Genomic DNA, 20,691 nt, shown 5'->3' with positions numbered 1-20,691 from the left:
CGGATCAGCCTTGTCAGACATGCTTCCCTCAGGATACACAGTGTCCCCCCTCCTCCCCCTCTGAAATCAGGAGAGAATCACAAGGTGACTTGAGAGGGCGCCCAGGCTCCTGGGATCTTTTGTGAACTATCAGGTAACGACAGCGGGATCCCAATAGGAGACCTAAACATGCTCCACCGCCACCACCTCCGCCACCCCCCCCCTTTATTTTTCTATTGTGGGACATCAAGGGAGCGAGCTCATAAGCTTGGGAACAAAGATCCTATTCTAGGAATTTGTCCACTGCAACCCTATCCGGGGCATTCGCAAACCTTGGATTTCTGCCCGACGGAAACTCTACCTGCTCCCTGCGCCCCAACCATCGCCAGAGCAGCACCCTGGCCCCGGGCAGGGAAGGGACACTCTGAGGAGCTCATCATTTAAAATTAAAATCGCATTTAATCACTGTTCATTTCTCTACCCGGCTCGGGAAGCACTGTCATCTTTTCATTTTAAACATTTCACTGTTTAAGGTCTGAGCACCTTGGGGGGTGAGAAAGGAGGGCAGTGGAAGAGAACTTTTGAAATCTTTCCCCAGAAATCAAAGAACAAACCAACCGGAGGGAAAAATAGCAGCTATATTTAAACTACATTATCCCATCAGGGAGCTATGGTTTTGAAAACCATTCCACAGTACTTTGTTTGGCACTGATGCATGGGTTTCTTTTCTGTAATTTTTTTTTTTTTTTAATGGCAACATTTTTTTTTTTTCCCCCAGAGCAGTAATTGCAAAGGAAGTGAAAGGCTTCATGCATTAGTGCACGGAGGATCTGCTATGTGACCCGCCCTGCTCTAGGCACGGGGACACACAGTCAAGAAGGGAGCACTCGAAGACCTCACAACAAATAATTATCATGCATTCATTCGTTCTTGTACACCTTCTAAGTACATATGATCCTTGTTCTCCTGGACCTAGTAATTTGGTGGAAGAACACAGACAATAAACAAGCGACTAGTTACTAAGCGGGATGAAAGAAAGACATGTACGTTTGCCAGTTTGCCGGTCCTTCTGTTCCAAATGGTGCTCTCAGCTCTCACTGTGCAAATGGCTATATATTATTCATGGCTCACTGCTCAGAGGGCGGTGACCATCCCACCGCCCCACCCCGCCCCACACCTGTCCCTCTCCCATGTGAGTCCGTGTCCCAAACAAGTGGCAAGATCAAGGAGACAGCTGGGTTTAGGAGTCTGGATATACAATGGGCTTGTCATCAATATTTGGGTGGAATTTAAAGCAGGGGGCCTAAGGAAAGATTGTGGATCAGGAAGAAAGTCCCACATCCGAAGTCCTGGGACGCGCCGCGTTTCAAGTTGCGTAGAAGACGGGAAGCAGGCTGACAAAGATACACCTGAGAAGTGGGAGGCAAACCTGAAAAAACAAAAACAAAACCAAAAATACCGCAGAAAACCCGAGTTACGGAACTACAGTTGAGTGAGGATACAAAGTGCCATGTGGGCTGTAGGACCGGGAGCAACTGATTTTTGGGGTGGTGAGAATGGAAGTGCTGGAGAGAGATGACCATGGTCAGAGAAGGCTTCCAAGATGGGGTGGGATTTAGCCCTCATCTTGGACAGAGGATTAGGGGTTCGCCAGGCAGATCCAAGCAGCAGGAACAGGAATAGCCTGAGCAAAGTGCAGAGGAACAGATGATAGTCCCTTGTGGCCGGAGCTTAGAATGGAGGGGAGGCTGCTGAGAACTCCAGTGGAACTCCATTCCCAACCAGACTTCCCAGTGTTCCATGCCGGTTACTTCTACTTCCTCCTAAACGAGTTAAGCTCTTTGACTTTCCTCAATGAAGTGGACATCTTTTGTCCAGTCAACCCACCATTCATTCCCTTCCTTGATTAGATTTTCCATAGAGGCATTGTTTTCCAGGATGCAGGTCCTTAACTAGCAGTGTCAACATCACCTGGGAACTGGCTAGAAAGGCACGTTCTTGGACTCCATCCCAGATCTCCTGAGTGAGCATTCTGGAAGGAGGGCCCAGAAGACTGTTCACAAGCCCCCCAGGTGATGTTGCTGCAGGCCAAAGTTTGAAAACCACTGTTTCAGGGAACCACTTCTTCCCTACTCTCAGTGCATCTAATTCAGATCGCAGTCCCTTTTTTCAGGTGGGATACAGGACTCTCAGAAAATATTAGGCCTTTCCCTCCATGAAATTTCTAAATGTGGATTTTAAACCGGAGATGCTGGGGGCCATGTCTGCTGTCACCTGGACAGAACCTACATCAAAGGCAAAGGCAAGGGAAAGCAGCAGATCCAAGGCATAGAAAGAGATTCTCTGTGACTTTATTCTGGCACCTGGATCAAGCTGTTGGGAATCTGGAGTCTACTTCCAGTAAGTCCCTTTATTATAAACATAAGCTAGTCCGTTGGCTTTTGGACACTAAATCATCAAAAGAACACTTACCAATGGAGGCAGGGAGGCAAATTCTGGAAAAGGCATTCTGTCAAGTTTGGCAAATTCTCAGATGTTAAAGTTATAGTTTATGAACCTGTAGAAAAAAGGGTGGTCGCTAGGCACTGGCATGTGTTCAAAAAAACAAGCCAGCAAAAAACAAAACAAAACACAAGCTATGCCAAACCAGGTACATTTCTATGAAAATTCACTAGAATGTGACTTGGAATCTGTTCACCAGGACATGGACTTTGAGTCTGTTGTAGACAATATATCTAGAGTCAACAACACATTCGACTGGTCCTCTCATTAAGTTCTTATGAGCAAGTCAAGAAATGTGGGCTAGATAATAACACAGTGGACTAACATCCCATGGTTACCTGAAGAGACTTAAATATACATAACAAAGTATTTTACTATTGCAGCAATTCTGTCCATTTTTTTTTTTTTAACATTTATTTAGGGGTGCCTGGGTGGCTCAGTGAGTTAAAGCCTCTGCCTTTGGCTCAGGTCATGATCCCAGGGTCCTGGGATCAAGCCCTGCATTGGGCTCTCTGCTTAGCAGGGAGCCTGCTTCCCCCTCTCTCTCTGCCTGCCTCTCTGCCTACTTGTGATCTCTGTCTGTCAAATAAATAAATAAAATCTTTATTTGACAGAGACGCAGCAATAGAGGGAACACAAGGAGGGGGAGTGGGAGAGGGAGAAGCAGGCTTCCTGCAGAGCAGGGAGCCCGATGTGGGGCTCGACCCCAGGACCCTGGGACCATGACCCGAGCCGAAGGCCCATGCTTAAGGACTGAGCCACACAGGTACCTGAATTCTGTCCATTCTTTACTCAACATGCATATGTTCCAGAGTCAGTAAGAGAGGCCAGATGTGACTGAGTTGGACAGCCTTAGTTCCCACTTGCCTCTCAGTGTGAACAGCTTACTGTTCAGAGTCTAGCATGTAAATATGTACTTTTCACATAACATGATCCTTAAGTCAAGTTGACTACATCAGGTGCTCAACTGAAAGAATAGTCTGTTCACTGTTGTATAACAGAGTACTATGGGAGACGGAGAGGCAAGAGAATACATTCTAAGATTTTCACTTTCCTGACTTTGGAACCTGTAGCCAAGTTGATTTTATGGCTGTTGAACAACTAAATCCAGTTGATTATTTTCTGATCTGGAATGAATGTCTAGACATTCTATTGGATAAAGATATAGAAGTTCTAAGTTATACTTTCCAGATTTATGCATAACCCAAGCTGGGACGTAGAGATAAAATATGTCTTGAAGATGAAAACTCAAAAAAACCCACAGCAGACTGCAAGGACCAAAATGAACATGAGAACATTCCGTTATAGTCAGAGTTCAGTGCCTGGGTTAAAAAGAATCAACAGTGCAAGTACACGATGGGAAGATTTAATAAGACTGTAGTTTATGTATACAGGATTCAGTTTTGAGTTGATTGTTAAGATAAATTAACAATGTTCGGGGGGAAAGAATCAGAACAAGGGAGGATAGTGGTACCTCCACTAGGGCTTTGCTCCAAGACTATGCCTAAACTTTTGTGCTCCATGTTGGGTGTCTCCAAGACTGGCCAATGAGGATGCCGAGGGATTGTAGACTCCTGCTCTAGGAGGAACAGCTCAGGAACTGAGCTGTTTCTTTTACCTGAGAAAAGAGTCTTTATAAAGCACCATAGATATTTTGAAATACTCAAAGGGATCTCACACAGAAGAGGGGTTAAATTTATTCAGAGTTGTTCCAGAGGGCTAAACAAGAAAAAAATATAGGGGTGCCTGGGTGGCTCAGTGGGTTAAAGCCTCTGCCTTCAGCTCAGGTCATGATCTTGGGGTCCTGGGGTGGAGGCCCGCATCAGGCTCCCTGCTCAGTGGGGAGCCTGCTTCCCCCTCTCTCTCTGCCTGCCTCTCTGCCTACTTGTGATCTCTCTGTCTGTCGAATAAATAAACAAAATCTTTAAAAAATAAAAAAAAGAAACAATATATAAGGGAAGTTAGTTAGGGGATGTGGATTCAGCCTAGAATGAGCCTACTTTAATGATTAAAGCTGTCCAAATATGGAACAGACTGCCTTTTGCAATGTCCATTGCTCTACAGGAGGGCTGTAGAGGGTTAGGAAGTTGGCTGGGGCCTCCTTTCCAGGTCACTCTTTTTTACTGGGCCTTTTCTGTCTGCCTAGCTTTGAAACTAGTCTGCCTATTACTAGGTAATGTCCTCCTTTATTAATTCCTTTGAGGTTCTTTGATCAAATCATCCATTATTCTGAATCACTGTTTCTCTTCTTTCTCCTCTCCCTGTCTTCAATTGATTGAAAATAGCTGCAATCTTGGGTAGACAATAGAGTACTTCCAAAACCCATTGTTACTTTTTTTTAACCGTGTTCAGGAGAAGCACATGTAGTTCAATGCGCAAAGTAAATTGAACATAAGTTTCTTTTTTATTTATGAATTTTTAAATATTTTATTTATTTGACAGAGAGAGAGACAGCAAGAGAGGGAATACAAGCAGGACAAGTGGGAGAGGGAGAAGCAGGCTTCCCTCTGAGGAGGGATCTGGATGATGGGGGGCTCGATCCCAGGGATCATGACCTGAGCCAAAGGCAGATGCTTAATAGCTGAGCCACCCAGGCACCCCAAGTTTATTTCTACATAAGAGAAACTTGATTTTTCTGCCCTTCAGAGGCTGGCTTTATGCTAAATTTTGGCCACCTATAAACAAAAAGTTTCAGCGATACCCACAGGTTGATGAACCAAGCACATAAATGGTATGTGACATAAAAGGGACCAACTCCAGGCTAAAAATCACAGTTTCGGTTTAAAGGAGTATTCCAACCTCCAATAGATAGCAGATTTGCAAAGAACAGTCTAGGAGGTGATGACAATGTGGTAACAGCACCAATGTGAACTTACACATCACTCCTCTCTGAGATGCCTTTAATGCTGCCTTGTTTTGTATTTGTTAAACCTAACTAACCTTCACAGCCATTCCCATGAGGCGAGTAGTTCGGAGGCCCTCCTGTTTATTTCACAAACTGGAAATCAATGAACTTTGTCAATTGATTTCTTGAAGCTTCTCCTGAGCAGAGGCTGTTTGCAAGTCACCGATGGATCAGGGAAAGCGGAACTCGTAACTGCAACAGTAGGCATTCAGTAAATGATGAAAGTATACCAGGGACCATTCTACATCCTGAGGATGGACAAGACAGACAAACCCATATTCTCATGGAGATTGTATTCTAGTTAGGACAAACCTGACAGTGAACAGCTTAAAAACAAACAAACAAACAAAAAAACACCCCACAGTATTGCAGATAAATGCCATGAAAAAAATAAAACAATGCGATAGCAAGGGTGACCAGGGAAGGTAGCTACTTTAAGTACTCAGCCAAGACATCTTCAGGGAGATGACATTCTCTTTCAAGGTGAGTGCTGAATGATAAGATGGAACTAGGCACGTGACAATCCCAAGAAGACCACTGAATACAACAGCCAATACTGGGAACCCCTTAAAAACCTCATGATCATACCAGATCCTTACAACTGCAAGGATCCATGGAACCATGGAACAGAGACCCAAAGTCAAGTGGCCAAGATAATTTCCAGGCTAAGACAGTTACCAATCCTTAAGCTTATAGTACCTTTATTATTGCTGAAAAAGATGAGGTGAGGCAGAAGCAATGGTGCAGACCTGTTCTCAGAGGGAAAAGAACCACCAGCCCTCCATTACCACACCTCCACCACACGATCACGTGTCCCTCCAGGAGGCAGCTCCAATCCTGTGACCTAACCAGTTTCCACCTTGCTTCTCTTAGCGCATTGCCATACACTAGAATTTTGTTTGTTTATTTCGTGTAGGGTTTTGTTGGTCCTTTTCCAAGTATCAATCAAAACTGCATGCCAGCCTCCACTCCTCGGAAATAATTAAATGAAATGACGTGCCTGATTTTTTCAGCTGGGTAATATACTGTGATTTGCATGGCTGAAGGAATTCATCTTAAGTCCTGAGCTGAGCCATCTGGGACAACTGAGGTGGTTTGTTTTTTTTTCTCTCTGCTATGGTTCATGCCAATCGTACACTATTGCCAAACACAAAAGTAGACAAAAAGCTTCATTCTGCGACATACTCCCCTAAGGAAGCTGTTCTTTGTGATGCGAATATGGTCACCTTTTGTTCATGAATTCATCGCAAAGTTCCCTTTCCCTGTTAAGTAATCTAACTTTACATAAGCAAAATGCCCTTTATTTTGCTGTTACCTAGGTTTCCTACAGACTTCTGGAGCAAGTCATCTCTGGTTTAAGAATAGGTTTTGGATTAAAGTCCTATCTCCTATTGGGGGAAGTGAAATCTAGAAAATAGCCTTGATCTTAATGCCCAAGTGAAGCACCTCCTAGCACAATTCTCATTCTTTAGCAGTTACGGTGGCATAGCCCGTGACTTCTAGGCAGGCATGTATCAAAAGGCTGTGTGGGCTGTTCAAATTAAAACCCCCTCCCCCTTCCCCCGAGTGGGATTCCTTCGGTCAGAGCACAGATCCCGCCGGGGAAGGGCTGACATTGGTGCGCGATGGAGCGCTCGGCTGCGGGTGTGGGATGCGGTGTTCCTGAGGCGACAGATGAGGGATTTGGGCCGTGTGGGAAGTGAACTGCGGAATTCCTCCCCTCGATTCCTGAAGGGGGCTCTAAAGCAGACAGATCAGGACGCAGAATGCGGCCGGCAAGGCAGAGGGCGAGAGGGCGGGCGAGCCAAGGACACCGAGCCGAGCGCGTTTCGGGAGGCCCAGTGCGGACCGAGTTCCCAGGTTCCCCGGCCTCGCCTACCCAGACACCCACCCCAGCCCCAGGCCCACCCCGAAGGGCAGGCAGTTTTCCTCGGGGCAGCGAGTGTAGGGAGCCCGCCGTGAGCCCTCAACCTCTCTGGGCTCTGTGTCAGCGGGCTGGCGGGGATGGAAGACCACCGGAGCCCCGGGCCGGTTTAAGATTAGCTCTCCACGCGTCCGCGGGCGCGGCATCGCGCGCGCCGGCCTCTATCCGGGTTCCTGGGGGCGGTGCGCGGGAGGGGGCGGGGCCTGCGCGGCGGCGTGGGCGCTAGTCGCGCGGGGGGGAGGGAGCCGAGGGGAGGGGGCGGGGCCGTGCCGCCCGCGCCGCGCTGGGCCCTCTCGGCCAATGAGCGGCGTCCACATGCCGCGGCGGCGGCGAGAGGGGAGGCAGCGGCGGATAAATGCTATTAGAGCAGCCGCCGCGGAGCCGTCCCCGACGCCACCTCCTTCTCCTTCGCCGCAGTTTCCTCCGCCGCTGTCGGGGGTGCGGAGCTGAGGGAACAGGGCGAGCGCGCCGCGCACCACCCCGCCGGCTCGCCGCCTCCGCTCCGTTCTGCCCTCAGGGGTCGGCCGGGTGCCCCCTCCTCCGGCCCGGGCGGGGCCGCGAATCACCTCAGGAGAGCGGGGAGGGGGTTCGGGGGCCGCGGCCTGCGTTCCCGGCGGGCGGTTGAGGGCGAAGGAGGCCCTCCCTTCTGACGAGGGGAGGGAGGGTCAGGAGCCCCCCACCGCCCAGCTGAGTCCGGGGCGTGCACCGGCGAGGGCCGGGCAGCCGGAGGGGCGGTTGTCTGGGGGAGGGGGCGCGGGGTGATTCAGCGCCCGGCGAGGCGGAAGCGGCCGCAGGAGGAGGAGGAGGGGGAAGAGGCCGGTCCGCGCCTGGGCGCCCGGGGTGGCACGAGCCCGCGGCCCGAGTGCGAGGCGGAGGCGAGGAGGCCGCGGGGACTGGAGGCGAGGCCGGCCGGGCTCCCGCAGTCATGGAGAACGCGCACACAAAGACGGTGGAGGAGGTGCTGGGCCACTTCGGCGTCAACGAGAGCACGGGGCTGAGCCTGGAGCAGGTCAAGAAGCTCAAGGAGAAATGGGGTTCCAACGGTAGGTGCCCGGCTCCGGGACTGCAGGGGCCCCGCGCGGCCCGGCGCGGGCCCGAGAGCCAGGGAAGATGGCTGACCGGGCTCCACCTCGTGGGTCTGGGCTCAGCGCCCGCCGAGGGCTGCAGGCGGCGGGTCGAGCCCGCGCGCCGGCCCCGCGGGAGAAGGGACTGCAGACGGGGGCTCCGGGCTTGTCCGTACCTCCGGGACCCCGCGCCTCGAGCCCTTGACCTTCCCCGCACGCAGTTAGCTCGGTGTCTTCTCACCCGCAGCAGCCGGCCCCGCTGGAGGGAGGGACGCGTTCTCCTGCAAATGGGTTGAACCCTGCGAGACATTTTCTTGTCCCCAGCCAGTTTATGAGGCGTCGTTGTAGTTGAGAAAGCCTCTAACCGTTCTTGTGCTACCCAAAGTTACACATCTGGCAGAAGTCATGACATAGCTGAAATAAGTCCTTGTTTCGGGAGCCCTGATTAGTAGATAGCGGTGAGATTTTACCCTTCGGGATACACTAAGGTATTGGTTACAACAGATTTTCCTGGGGTACCATTTGGTGTGGTTTTTATTTAAAATGGTTGAAGGTTCATAGATCTGGGTACGTCTTTCGAAGACTGATAATTTTAGCAATTCTCTTTATAACGACAGTGCTAATTTTTTTCTCCCCTTCTTGACACGTTGCCTGGGGAATTTCTACATTCTGCAGAGTTACCGGCTGAAGAAGGTGAGTTATCTTAATATGTTCTTTTTTTTTTTTAACCGCCCCCCCCCCCCCCCCCCCCCCGCTTTGTGTGCTCTTGTTAAGATGACATTTACAACAATTGTTTGTTTCTAACAGGAAAAACCTTGCTGGAACTTGTGATTGAGCAGTTTGAAGACTTACTAGTTAGAATTTTATTGCTGGCAGCTTGTATATCTTTTGTAAGTATAAAGAAACTTAATTTCTGTTCTTTTCAGAGATGAAAAGCCAAGAACAGGTCCTGTCTATTGAGTGAGAACATTATATTTAGAGATTTCAGTGGTGTCTTCGTTTTTTTAAAAAAATCTAGATATTTTAAAATTATAAACAAAACACTCGAACCATTTGTGTGCAGAAAATTAATGCCTGACATTTACAGTGCAGTTAGAAATTGGTTCCAAAACGAGGCAGAGTCTTAAAAATTTTTGTGGTTTATCAGTTTTAATATCAAAAAATTCTTTGTTGGAAAGCCTTTTCTGTTTTGGGTTCTTCCATTGTGTAAGATCATACTAAGATGGTGTTGGGCCCTTTGTAGTCTGTAAATAGAACTTACAAAAGGAATATTCCAGTTGCTCTCCCTTCCTGGTAATGGCAAGGTGACAGTTGTTTCTGACAGTGACAAGAATGATGACGGCAGTGATGGCACCACTGTTGACCAAATTTGGTCACTGACCTTTAGGGTGGTATATTTATCTAAATTGGACCCCTGTCTTAAGTGACTCCTAGGTAGAGAGAACAAGGTTCAGTGCAACTGGTTCTAGATTTTTAAAGAAAAAAACAAACCCAAACCCGTTTTCTCTTGGTCTGTGTGTGGTTACTGTCTTGAGTCCTGTATGGTTGCTAAGAAACTGGTGAAATGCAAAGAACTACAGCAGAAGAAGGGTGATGAGTTGGTGAGGTTATTTCTAGGTTATTAACATTTTTTTCCTGTTCAATATTTTTTACTGCATTTTTTCTTGGGCAGTGGACTTCTTGATAGTTTTCCTGAAAATGGTCATGAATAGGACACAGATGTTCCTAATCCTAACAGCATGAGATGACTTTTGTTCTTAAATTACAGTATTGTATTCTTACAATAACTATGATGGGAAATGAAATTCACCCAGTGCAGTACTTTTTCAGGCTTCACAAAATTGACACAGTTTCAGGGTTTCATTTTTGTTTGTTTGTGCATTTGCAAACCACAGGCATCTACCTCAGTCTTTATGACAACCGTATCATAGAAGGCTATTTTGAGAACTAAATCAGAAGGAAGCAGTGGGCACTTCTTTAGGTAAGGGGGGGAAACTGGCAGGAGGTGAGCTTTTGGAGTAGTAGTATATACAGATTCTGACCTGAGACTTTAATACATCTATCATGTCATGTTGGCTAAGTGATATGTAGTTATTAATAATCAGTTCTCACGAATCTTTTTTTTCTGTGGTTTTCATTGAATAAAATTGAGAGTGTCATAGCAAAGCATACAGTGTCCTGAATTACTCCATACTTACACATCTGTCTGTTCTTGATTAATTCACCGCCACCCCTCCTAAATGGCTCCTGTTTTTACTGATTAAGATAAGGGAATAGAGTTGTTTGATATCAGTTTCAGTACATTGTTGTGAGGCGAAACAAATACTATGTTTGGGGTAGTGTAATGTTCATGTATGTTTAAGCTACCTGCATAATTCTGAAGTAGCCTCAGCTTTGGCTGTTAAAGTACCGGGGTTCAGTAAGGTTATCAGGGACATCTTAGAAGTAAATCACCTGGTATATACAAGGCAGAGATAAAATAAATTTTTATTGAGTTATTCTGTATATCTGCTTAAGGCTGTGTTGTAGCATCAGCATTATTTCCAATAAACAGGCTATTGAACATTTGGGTTTTATAGGATCTCTTGAGTTGCCGGTTCGAATGACTTTTGTATTAACATTTTGAATTAGTGATGTGTGTGACTTTTATTTTGAAGAAAGGAGTTTATAGTTTCTAAGCATTTTCAGGTGGGTTTTTAAAATGCTCTAATTTTATCATAGGGTAGGATATTGGGTTTTTATAGCTTTATAGAACTGTATTTTGGAATTGAAATTTGAATTACCTTTTTAGTAACTACTTGGAGTTAATGCTCAGGACATGAACTGTGTGACATTTTCATTTCATGGATTGCTAAACAAAAATAATAAATGTTTAGGAAATACTGTTATTTTGCTCTGACTTGTTTGATCAAGACATTTTGGATATCAGACCTGTTTTGTTGATTTTCTTCATGTGAAATTGGCACAATACTACATTGTTCTTGACCTTTTCAGTCCTCATTTCTTTATCTTTTAAAAGATCACTGAGTCTTTTTTGTGGTGGTCAGTGTATTCCTAATTTACACGAAAATCATGGTAGAATATTCATATTCTTTTGGAGAATTAAATAGACCGTTCCTACAATATGTACATGATATATCGTCAGGTTCTGCTTGAGTTAAAAAGAAATACTAGGCTTTAATGACTTATTTCAGATCTCTAAATTGTTAACTGTAGGAAGCTGCGTTAATGTGTTATACTCATGACCTGTAGGGATAAAGTTTAATTGCAATATTCGCCAGATAGAAATAGTTTTAAGTTTCCTCGGATTGGAAGAAGTGAGCTATAATTTCTCCCACTACACATAAAGTAACATTAGAAATTCCTTCATTTCCCATTCATGAGCTACAATCCTGTCACTTTGTCCATCCTCCTTGGTCACAACTTTGCCCTTCATTTAATACATCATACGGTTGCTTACTGGAATACCCATTCTTTTTTCTCTTTCACTGCTTCATTAGGTATTTATTGAACACCTGGGACGTGGCACAGACACTGGGGATACAGCATTTGAACAAAATAGACAAAGTCTCAACCTGGAGCCGACATTCTAGTGGAGACAGATAATAAACAAGTAAAATGTATAGTCTGTTGGACGATGATAGTACGTACTATGGAGAAAAATAAAGCAGGGAGATAAGAGTATGAGGAGGAGGGTATAGTTCTCAGGTAGGGTGGTCAGGAAAGTCCTCCAGGAAGGTGACTTTAGAGAAAAGACCTGAAGGAGATGAGCAGGAGGGCCATATTTGCCTCGTCCGAATTCAGAAAGCCCTTTGTGGTAACACAGTTTGCAAAAGTTGCTCCACCCTCCATCCCCATTTCCCCACCAGAGCTACTTGGATTGACCCTAAAATGCTGCTTAAACTTGCTTAGACTTAGGCACTTGTCATCTTGTCACTTGTGTTTGAATAGTGTCTTTCCTTCCTACCGGACCCTTTAGAAGGGATTCTTCGTTTCTTTTAGAGCCTGGGTTAGTGATTTTGATAAAACAAATATATTTGAACTTGTGTTAGTAGCATTTTCAGAATATATGATGTCTGGTTTCTTCGGTTTTCTTAGTACAGTATAGTCAAGAAGTAGTTTATATATTTGTAATGATTCTACTTTTTTCCCCTGTGTTTTCTTTTAACTTTTTTTTAAAGGATAGAATGGGTGGTTCACTAATTGGTTTAACTAATTTATTTAGAGCCTTTCTTTAAAATGTTTTGAAAGGTGAGTGTGTGTGTGTGTGTGTGTGTGTGTGTAAGAAGATTGTATTTTCTCAAATCTAAATGGTATTTTTAAGTAAGTTTTTGTGTGGATCAGAAGAGAATGTAGTCTAAATCATACCTTTTTTTTTTTTTAATGGCTAAAAGAATTTGTTTCCCGACCCAGAAAATTGTCATAACATTTATTGGTGATACCTTTCTTTCTTGTGAAGTGTTTTAAACTTCTTTTATTATGTAAATTTCTTCATTCGTCGAGCAAGTATTTGAGTACCCAGTGTCCTTGCAAGTTTCTAAGGACACAAAGAGGAATGAAGACAGGTGCCCTAAGTCTTAAAAATAGGCTTATGATCTCTCTCACTTTTTTTGGGGGGGGGGGACCTCATTGAGTGCTCATTACATTATCCCAACATGTAGCTAAAATAATGGAGTCACGGAACTATGACTGTCTCCCACTGAAACACGTCTTTTTACCTTGGCTTAAAGTTTGCTTTTGTTCATTAAACTCCACTCTCCAGCATCTTCTGATTGTGCTGTCAGAAGTTACTGTTATATGCAGAGATCAGTTTTACAGCTAATTAGAAGATAGTCTATACTATCCTGTTAAAGCAGTCTAAGTTGTTGTTGAGTATTTATTATTAGTAAGTGGCTACTGAATAGGATTGGCAAATTTTGAAACTTTGAATTTGCTGGATTATATAAGCCCCAGAAGACAAGTATTGTTACTGTAGTAATAGTGCAAAGCAAAGGAGAAACACTGTGCCTAAAATTAACTGCAGTAGCTTTTTCTTCCACTTTCCTTTGAAAGTGTTGATGAAATTGGTTACTTATTGCTCTAGATGTTTAAGTGCAAATACTGCCCTCAGGGTCTTGTACCTTATAGGTCATATGAGATTTTGTTTCATTCGTTTGTGCCCCTGTAATAGTGAGCTTCATCTGTGTACCAGAGTCACTTCTAGGCCCCTGGGGATACACTGGTGAACAAAAGACAGTACAAATAGATAATCATTTATGTTCAACGTATTCTCAGTGAAGATTTTAGAAACATTTACTCCACCATAGGAACATATTTTGTATGACTCAATAAGCCATATTTATGAACTGACTGTACTATAATGCTAAAAGGCATCTTTCATTTTGGTGATGTGTCGCACACTCTTCACTCCCTCATCTCCTGGGATCTTTCATTGGTCAGCATCATCATCTCTTGTACACTAGGTTTCCTTTCAATAGAACAAACCAGGAAGGACTTCGTAACGTGATCTGAACATAATCAGCTGGATTGGTTCTAAGCAGTTAATGACACATGGCTTGATCTTCACTTTGGGCTGTAACATTTAATTACTTGGGTTCTTTGTAGTTTCAAAATAGACATTTTAAAAAGTATTCAGGAAGTTGATGGTTGTTGATTTTAAATAGGTTCAGCACCAGCCTTCCACCCTGAGAGATTTGCCCACTAGTTTCCCATCATCCGGTTATTAATATACTTGTGGAACCATCAAATAATTATGACTGCTTGGATTTCTTGCACATAAACATTTGAAGTCCTATGGTGGAAGAAAAGGTTACTGCATTATACAGATTAGGATTCTACTTCTGCAGAGCAACCACACATTTTTTGAAAGTAAAGATTTGCTCTGGTAGTCCTGTCCCTATTTGCTGTAGTCTTCCCTTTGCTCCAACTGTTAGAGGATAAATTACTTTAAGTTTGTTCCTTAGGCTTAGCTGCCAAGAGGGAAGTTCATACCCTCTCTAACAAGGTGTGAAGCTTATCTTACAGTTGCTAATGCCTCACTGACCTTTTGCATAGGTCCTAGTTACTCATCAGGTTGAGTGATTTTTTTCCCCCAAGAGCTAATTAAGTTTCTTATTTCTGATATGCTCTCCTTGGCAAGTGTTTGAAAGACTAGTATCAAAGCAGCTGTGATCTTGCATCTATCAAAATTTATAACTTCCTAGAGAAGTTTTCATTTTGGCACTAGTCCTGGCCTTAACACCAGGAATGCCCTGTTGAAAGCCTGCGGCAACATTTATATTCATTCTGGTTTTCTGCCTGCCCTAGTTCACTAGCTGTCAGTGGTCATTGGTACTTCTTAGGACCTGGTCCTGGTGTCTCCTGATTTTTTTTTTCCTGCTCAGGTTGATCTTTCTTGTTCATTCATCATTCCCTTATCTTTCGAAAATTCATTTTTGGCCTTGTCTTACCTCTCTGGTTGTTTACTATTTGTGTAAAAGCTCACTTTATACTATTCCACTAAGTATAAACATAGATGGTTTCATTATTGCCATGAGTCATATCTGGTTGTATTAAAAAGTATCAAAACCAGTGCTTTCATTGTTTACTAAATCAGTCTTTTTTTTTTTTTTAAGATTTTATTTATTTATTTGACACAGAGAGATCACAAGTAGGCAGAGAGGCAGGCAGAGAGAGAGAGAGGAGGAAGCAGGCTCCCCGCGGAGCAGAGAACCCGATGCGGGACTCGATCCCAGGACCCTGAGATCATGACCTGAGCCGAAGGCAGCGGCTTAACTGTGCCCCCTAAATCAGTCTTTTAAAGAAAAAAATTTTTGTGAAATATACAGACATTTTAAGCAATGCTAAAAAAACAAAGGCAAATCGTATCTCCCAGCTTGAATCATTAGATATATTTGACATCCTTTCTGGATAGGCAGTTTTCCACAAAAAGTCGGTTTTAACTATTTAGATGGCTGTTTTACCATGTTCTTTATCATTCTTAATGATTCATTTCTTGGGTTCTCTTATCAGTTTAAGTTTGCTCGGTTATGAAGTTTAATTTCTAGCTCACACAACCATAACCTTGTCAGGATGTAAAAGCTACAAGTTAAGAGAACCACAATAAAATTCATTTTCTGCTCATTTTCCTTGGGGCAGTGTTCTGTATCTAGATAAAAATAACATCTGTGGACTACTGTCCTCTGAAGTGCTGTGTTGATAGATGACGTGTCATATGGAGGATAACCTTCAAAATACATTCCTTATTGCAGAACAACCTTGAGTAATTTTGAGATGACTTATAGTGATACCATTGAGAATAACCGGGGTGCTATCAGTACTCTATAATATGGAGTCCATGATCAAGTGATTTTTACAATTAATTTATACCTACTAGTATTATTTGGTAGGAATACTAAACAACCCAGCAAAGTTGTAGATGATTGCCTTTTCCTTTAACAAAATGGAGAATTTAAGTTTTTATTCTGAATATATTCATGTAAAATGAATGGGTTTAATTTCCCGGAAAGTATTTTATTTAGATTTTAAAACAATTAGTATGCAAAAAATTAAGTTAGCTTTTGAAGAATAGTAAGAAGTTGTCTAATTTTGATTCTCAAGAATTACTCTGAACAAGGGACATAAACTGGTTGTTGGTGTCATTACATTTTGCCACCATTTGTTTCTAGAGATGGCAAGAAGAGTTTGTGTATTGCAGTTCCTTTAGTGCCCACCACTTTTGTTGTCAGGTGGCAGGCACTAAGCCTAAAAACACATTACAGTTCTAACACATGCCATTTCTTTTTTAGGTTTTGGCTTGGTTTGAAGAAGGTGAAGAAACAATAACAGCCTTTGTAGAACCCTTTGTAATTTTACTTATATTAGTGGCCAATGCAATTGTGGGTGTATGGCAGGTAAGCAAAAATTCTGCGGCGCTAGAGCTTAGCAATTTATATAAGTGATTTAAATTGCGTTAATCTGTTTTTCCTCCCGATATATTGACTAGAAATATCGTTGAAAAATCTACATGTGGTTATTTTGTCTGTTTATTTAATGGCAACATTTTAGACCTCTTCTGCATGATTATACTGCTAAAATTGCTCATCCTTCATGGTAGCATAGAGTTAAGAATAATGGATGAGAGAAGCTATTTGAGGAAAACCAGGACATTAGAAAACCAGTATCTGTCTTTATATTTCCTAGTTGCTTCCTGTGAAAAGTTTTCATAAATTTGATGTCATTTTTATTCTCCTCGGATTTTTTAAAATATTTATTTATTTATTTAGCTGTAAAAATTGTTTTCCCTTAATAGCATACCCCTGGCTGTTTTCCTTCTGTTGCCCAGGACTTTCTGACTCACAGAATGAAAGCCAGTGTACAGAAGCATAAGATTCCTACCCACCCCCCTTCATGTAATTGCTATTCTGTATATATCTAGTTTAGAGGACTTTAACTTTTTTACTTTCCTAGGACTATTGATCTGTTTTTTTTTTTTTCCCCTAAGATTTTATTTATTTATTTGACAGATATCACAAGTAGGCGGAGAGGCAGGCAGAGAGAGAGGAGGAAACAGGCTCCCTGCTGAACAGAGAGCTCAATGCGGGGTTTGGGGTTTGATCCCAGGACCCTGAGATCATGGCCCGAGCCATAGGCAATAACCCACTGAGCCACCCAAGCACCCCATGATTTTTTTTTTAATATATGTATATTTTAACAGATGGAGACTAACACTTCAGATTAATCTTGAGTATTGATACTTAAATATGGTATAATCACCCTTTTGAGGACTAAAATAGAGTGCATCTACATTCTTTTTTTTTTTTTTAAGATTTTATTTATTTATTTGACAGAGAGAGAACACAAGTAGGCAGAGAGGCAGGCAGAGAGAGAGGAGGAAGCAGGCTCCCTGCTGAGCAGAGAGCCCGATGCGGGACTCGATCCCAGGACCCTGAGATCATGACCTGAGCCGAAGGCAGCGGCTTAACCCACTGAGCCACCCAGGCGCCCTGCATCTACATTCTTTTTTTTTTTTTTTTTTTTTTTTTTTTTTTTTTTAAGATTTTATTTATTTATTTGACAGAGAGAGAAATCACAAGTAGGCGGAGAGTCAGGCAGAGAGAGAGAGAGAGAAGCAGGCTCCCGCTGAGCAAAGAGCCCGATGCGGGGCTCGATCCCAGGACACTGAGATCATGACCCGAGCCGAAGGCAGCGGCTTAATCCACTGAGCCACCCAGGCGCCCCCTGCATCTACATTCTTAAAGTGGGAACATTTTATAAGCATGCTTAGTCCTATTAGAATTGTAAACTTATGGGGAGCCTGGGTGGCTCAGTCATTTAAGGAGTCAACTCTTGATATTGGCCGAGGTCATGAGATCCAGCCCCATATCAGGCTCCCCACTCAGCAGGGAATCTCCTCGCGGTTCTTCTTCTCCCTCTGCCTTTAACCCTCACCACACACACACTTGCACTTTCTCTTTCTAAAGTAAATAAGTAAATCTTTTTTAAAAAATTGTAAACTTCTGATCTTACTAATAAACATGAAGGCCGGGGCGCCTGGGTGGCTCAGTGGGTTAAGCCTCTGCCTTTGGCTCGGGTCATGATCTCAGGGTCCTGGGATTGAGCCCCATGTAGGACTCTGCTCAGCAGGGAGCCTGCTTCCCCCTCCACTCCCCCAGCCTGCCTCTCTGCCTGCTTGTGGTCTCTGACTGTCAAATAAATAAAATATTAAAAAAAGGAAGAGGAAAGAAATATGGTCTTAGAAGAACATTTTATTGTGCTATCTTTCTCTTTATTTTTTCTAAAATTGTTTAAGTAGAAGTAATCCTCTTGTCAATAGTATAGGCAAGAGAGACAATAATGGAGCATTTGATTGTCCTTCTCAAGTAGTAATGTATGTTTTCCTATTAAATAATTTATGCTAGTTACAAGGTAGATACTTTATGTACATTACCATTACACTGTTATAGTGATCTTATCAGGCAAATGATATTCCCACTTGACAGGTGTGACCTTGAGATTCATAGTGATCAACTGACTTCTTAAAGGCCATATAGGTAGTACAGAGTATCTGGGACTTGAATCCAGACCCAGGCTGATCCAAATTCTAAAGTAAAAACTTATAGCAGTTTTCATAGGACTTTTATTTATTTATTTATTTATTTATTTATTTATTTATTTATTTGAGAGACAGAGATCACAAGCAGGCAGAGAGGCAGGCAGAGAGAGAGGAGGAAGCAGGCTCCCTGCTGAGCAGAGAGCCCGATGCAATGCGGGGCTCAATCCCAGGACCCTGGGATCATGATCTGAGCTGAAGGCGGAGGCTTCAACCCACTGAGCCACCTAGGTGCCCCATTCACAGGACTTCTATATTTATTTTCATTTAAAAAACAACATTCTCGGGGCGCCTGGGTGGCTCAGTTGGTTAAGCAGCTGCCTTCGGTTCAGGTCATGATCCCAGCGTCCTGGGATCGAGTCCCACATCGGGCTCCTTGCTTGGTAGGGAGCCTGCTTCTCCCTCTGCCTTTGCCTGCCATTCTGTCTGCCTGTGCTCACTCTCTCTCTAATAAATAAATAAAATCTTAAAAAAAAAAAATTCTTATGTCTTAATTTCATTTACGTGGTATACAGAATGGTGTGAGCAATACTAAAGAGTTACTGCCTTCTGGAAGGGAAATTATAAGTATAGCATAAGGTAGTAATTGGAGGTGGGGGGCGCACATGCTGCTGACCAGTGTCATTAAAGAAGGTGACAAGTGATTGTCACCGAGAATCACAGAAGCCGAAAATTGTTCTAATTTTAGTATATATGCTGCTGAAGTGAGCACTTGATATAACCTATTTGAATATGTGATCATTTGTTTCCTTTTCCCACCCCTACTTTCTAAATGTTCCTTTTGATCTTTTGAGGGGAAGACTTTTAAAGTAATTTTAATTGGCATTTTTGTCCTTGGGGTCTGAGATGATTTCTCTTTCATGCTTCTAATTTAAATATACTTTTGCTAATTTTGAGAAGTAAAAAAATACAGTGCTCCTGGGATATTTCTTAACCTTGAGCAGTCTAGTTAAACTCTACCTGACATGACCTTGAAGAGGGAGAAAAGGAATTAAAACTGCTACAAGTAACAAATGGGAGAGGTAGTCCTATGAAAAAAGTGGTTTCCAAGTTTGACTAATCAAGTATCAGCAGTGCTGAGAATTTATTCTTTTACAGTATCAGTAGCATTTGAACATAAGGACCTTATAGCAATGGCATTTAATCAGAATTAAATATTCTAGTTTTTTTTTTTTTTAAGATTTTATTTATTTGACAGAGAGAGAGAGATCACAAGTAGGCAGAGAGGCAGCAGAGAGAGGGGAGGAAGCAGGCTCCCTGCGGAGCAGAGAGCCCGACTCGGGGCTCGATCCCAGGACCCTGGGACCATGACCTGAGCCAAAGGCAGAGGCCTTAACCCACTGAGCCACCCAGGCGCCCCTAGTATTTCTGTTAATACCTGTTATACAGGTATTCTTCAAGCAGATCCGATATGGGGTTGAAATTATTTTTATCATGAGGTTCCCAATTTTAAAATATTCTATACTTTTTCAGGGATGTAAACATTTAAAGTGAGACTCACACTATTAGCTTTCAGTTTTAAGTCCTCTAATTTCACTTTAAGCAGGTTTTGGGATTTTTTTTGCAACAGACCATAAGTCTTACACTAAGGTAAAAAATGAGATCACAGGGATTCCTGGGTGTCTCAGTTAAATATCTGCCTTTATCTGAGATTGTGTTCTCTGGGTCCTGAGATTGAGCGCTGCATTGGGCTTCCTGCTAAGCGGGGAGTCTGCTTCTCCCTTTCCTTTTGCCCCTCTACCCTGCTTGTCCTCTTTCTCTTGCTCTGTCTCAAATAAATAAAAATCTTTTTTAAAAAATGAAATCATGGGGCGCCTGGGTGGCTCAGTGGGTTAAGCCACTGCCTTCGGCTCAGGTCATGATCTCAGGGTCCTGGGATCGAGCCCCGCATCGGGCTCTCTGCTCAGCAGGGAGCCTGCTTCCTCCTCTCTCTCTGCCTGCCTCTCCCTGCTTGTCATCTCTCTCTCTCTCTGTCAAATAAATAAATAAATAATTTTTAAAAAATGAAATCATGTAGTATTGTGCATAAATTCTACCCAGGTAAAGGTTAAATTGAGCTTTATATCAGAGGGCAAAAAATGAGAAGTGAGAGAAATTAATCCTTTGTGCATTGAGTGATGCCTCCTGGGCATGCACCGTGTAGATTTGTTCCTTGACTTCTAATTGCTTACTCTCTGAAAGGAGGGAAGACAAATTTGGCACATGTGCTACTTTTCTTTTTCTTTCC

The 20,691-nt window shown here is 43.2% G+C and overlaps 1 protein-coding gene and 1 long non-coding RNA gene across 4 annotated transcripts in view; one reads left to right on the top strand and one right to left on the bottom strand.

The window, feature by feature from the left end:
* Window positions 1–970: 970 nt before the first annotated feature.
* LOC116571973 lies at window positions 971–6,487 on the bottom strand. Its single transcript, XR_004278067.1, has 4 exons — window positions 6,086–6,487; window positions 5,422–5,634; window positions 2,452–2,536; window positions 971–1,408 (listed from the first exon to the last, which is right to left on the bottom strand). It is a non-coding gene; the product is annotated as an uncharacterized LOC116571973 (long non-coding RNA).
* A 1,133-nt stretch (window positions 6,488–7,620) lies between these two features.
* Window positions 7,621–20,691, top strand: part of ATP2A2 (ATPase sarcoplasmic/endoplasmic reticulum Ca2+ transporting 2) — a 60,406-nt gene continuing 47,335 nt past the window's right edge. For 2 of the 3 annotated variants that reach the window (XR_004278323.1, XM_032311490.1), the window contains exons 1-4: window positions 8,236–8,353; window positions 9,050–9,067; window positions 9,182–9,264; window positions 16,162–16,266. Coding sequence is in view for 2 of the 3 variants with exons in the window: in XM_032311490.1 (XP_032167381.1) it covers window positions 8,236–8,353; window positions 9,050–9,067; window positions 9,182–9,264; window positions 16,162–16,266 (324 nt within the window). In the remaining variant the exon portion in view is untranslated. Of the gene's footprint in view, window positions 8,354–9,049; window positions 9,068–9,181; window positions 9,265–16,161; window positions 16,267–20,691 lie in introns of all 3 variants that reach the window. The other variant, XM_032311489.1, reaches the window with a different exon arrangement.

Source organism: Mustela erminea, chromosome 13 (genome assembly GCF_009829155.1).
Source record: "Mustela erminea isolate mMusErm1 chromosome 13, mMusErm1.Pri, whole genome shotgun sequence".
Lineage (NCBI taxonomy): Eukaryota > Metazoa > Chordata > Mammalia > Carnivora > Mustelidae > Mustela > Mustela erminea.
The sequence above is the reverse complement of the archived record's forward strand: the minus strand, read 5'-3'. Positions and strand labels throughout refer to the sequence as shown.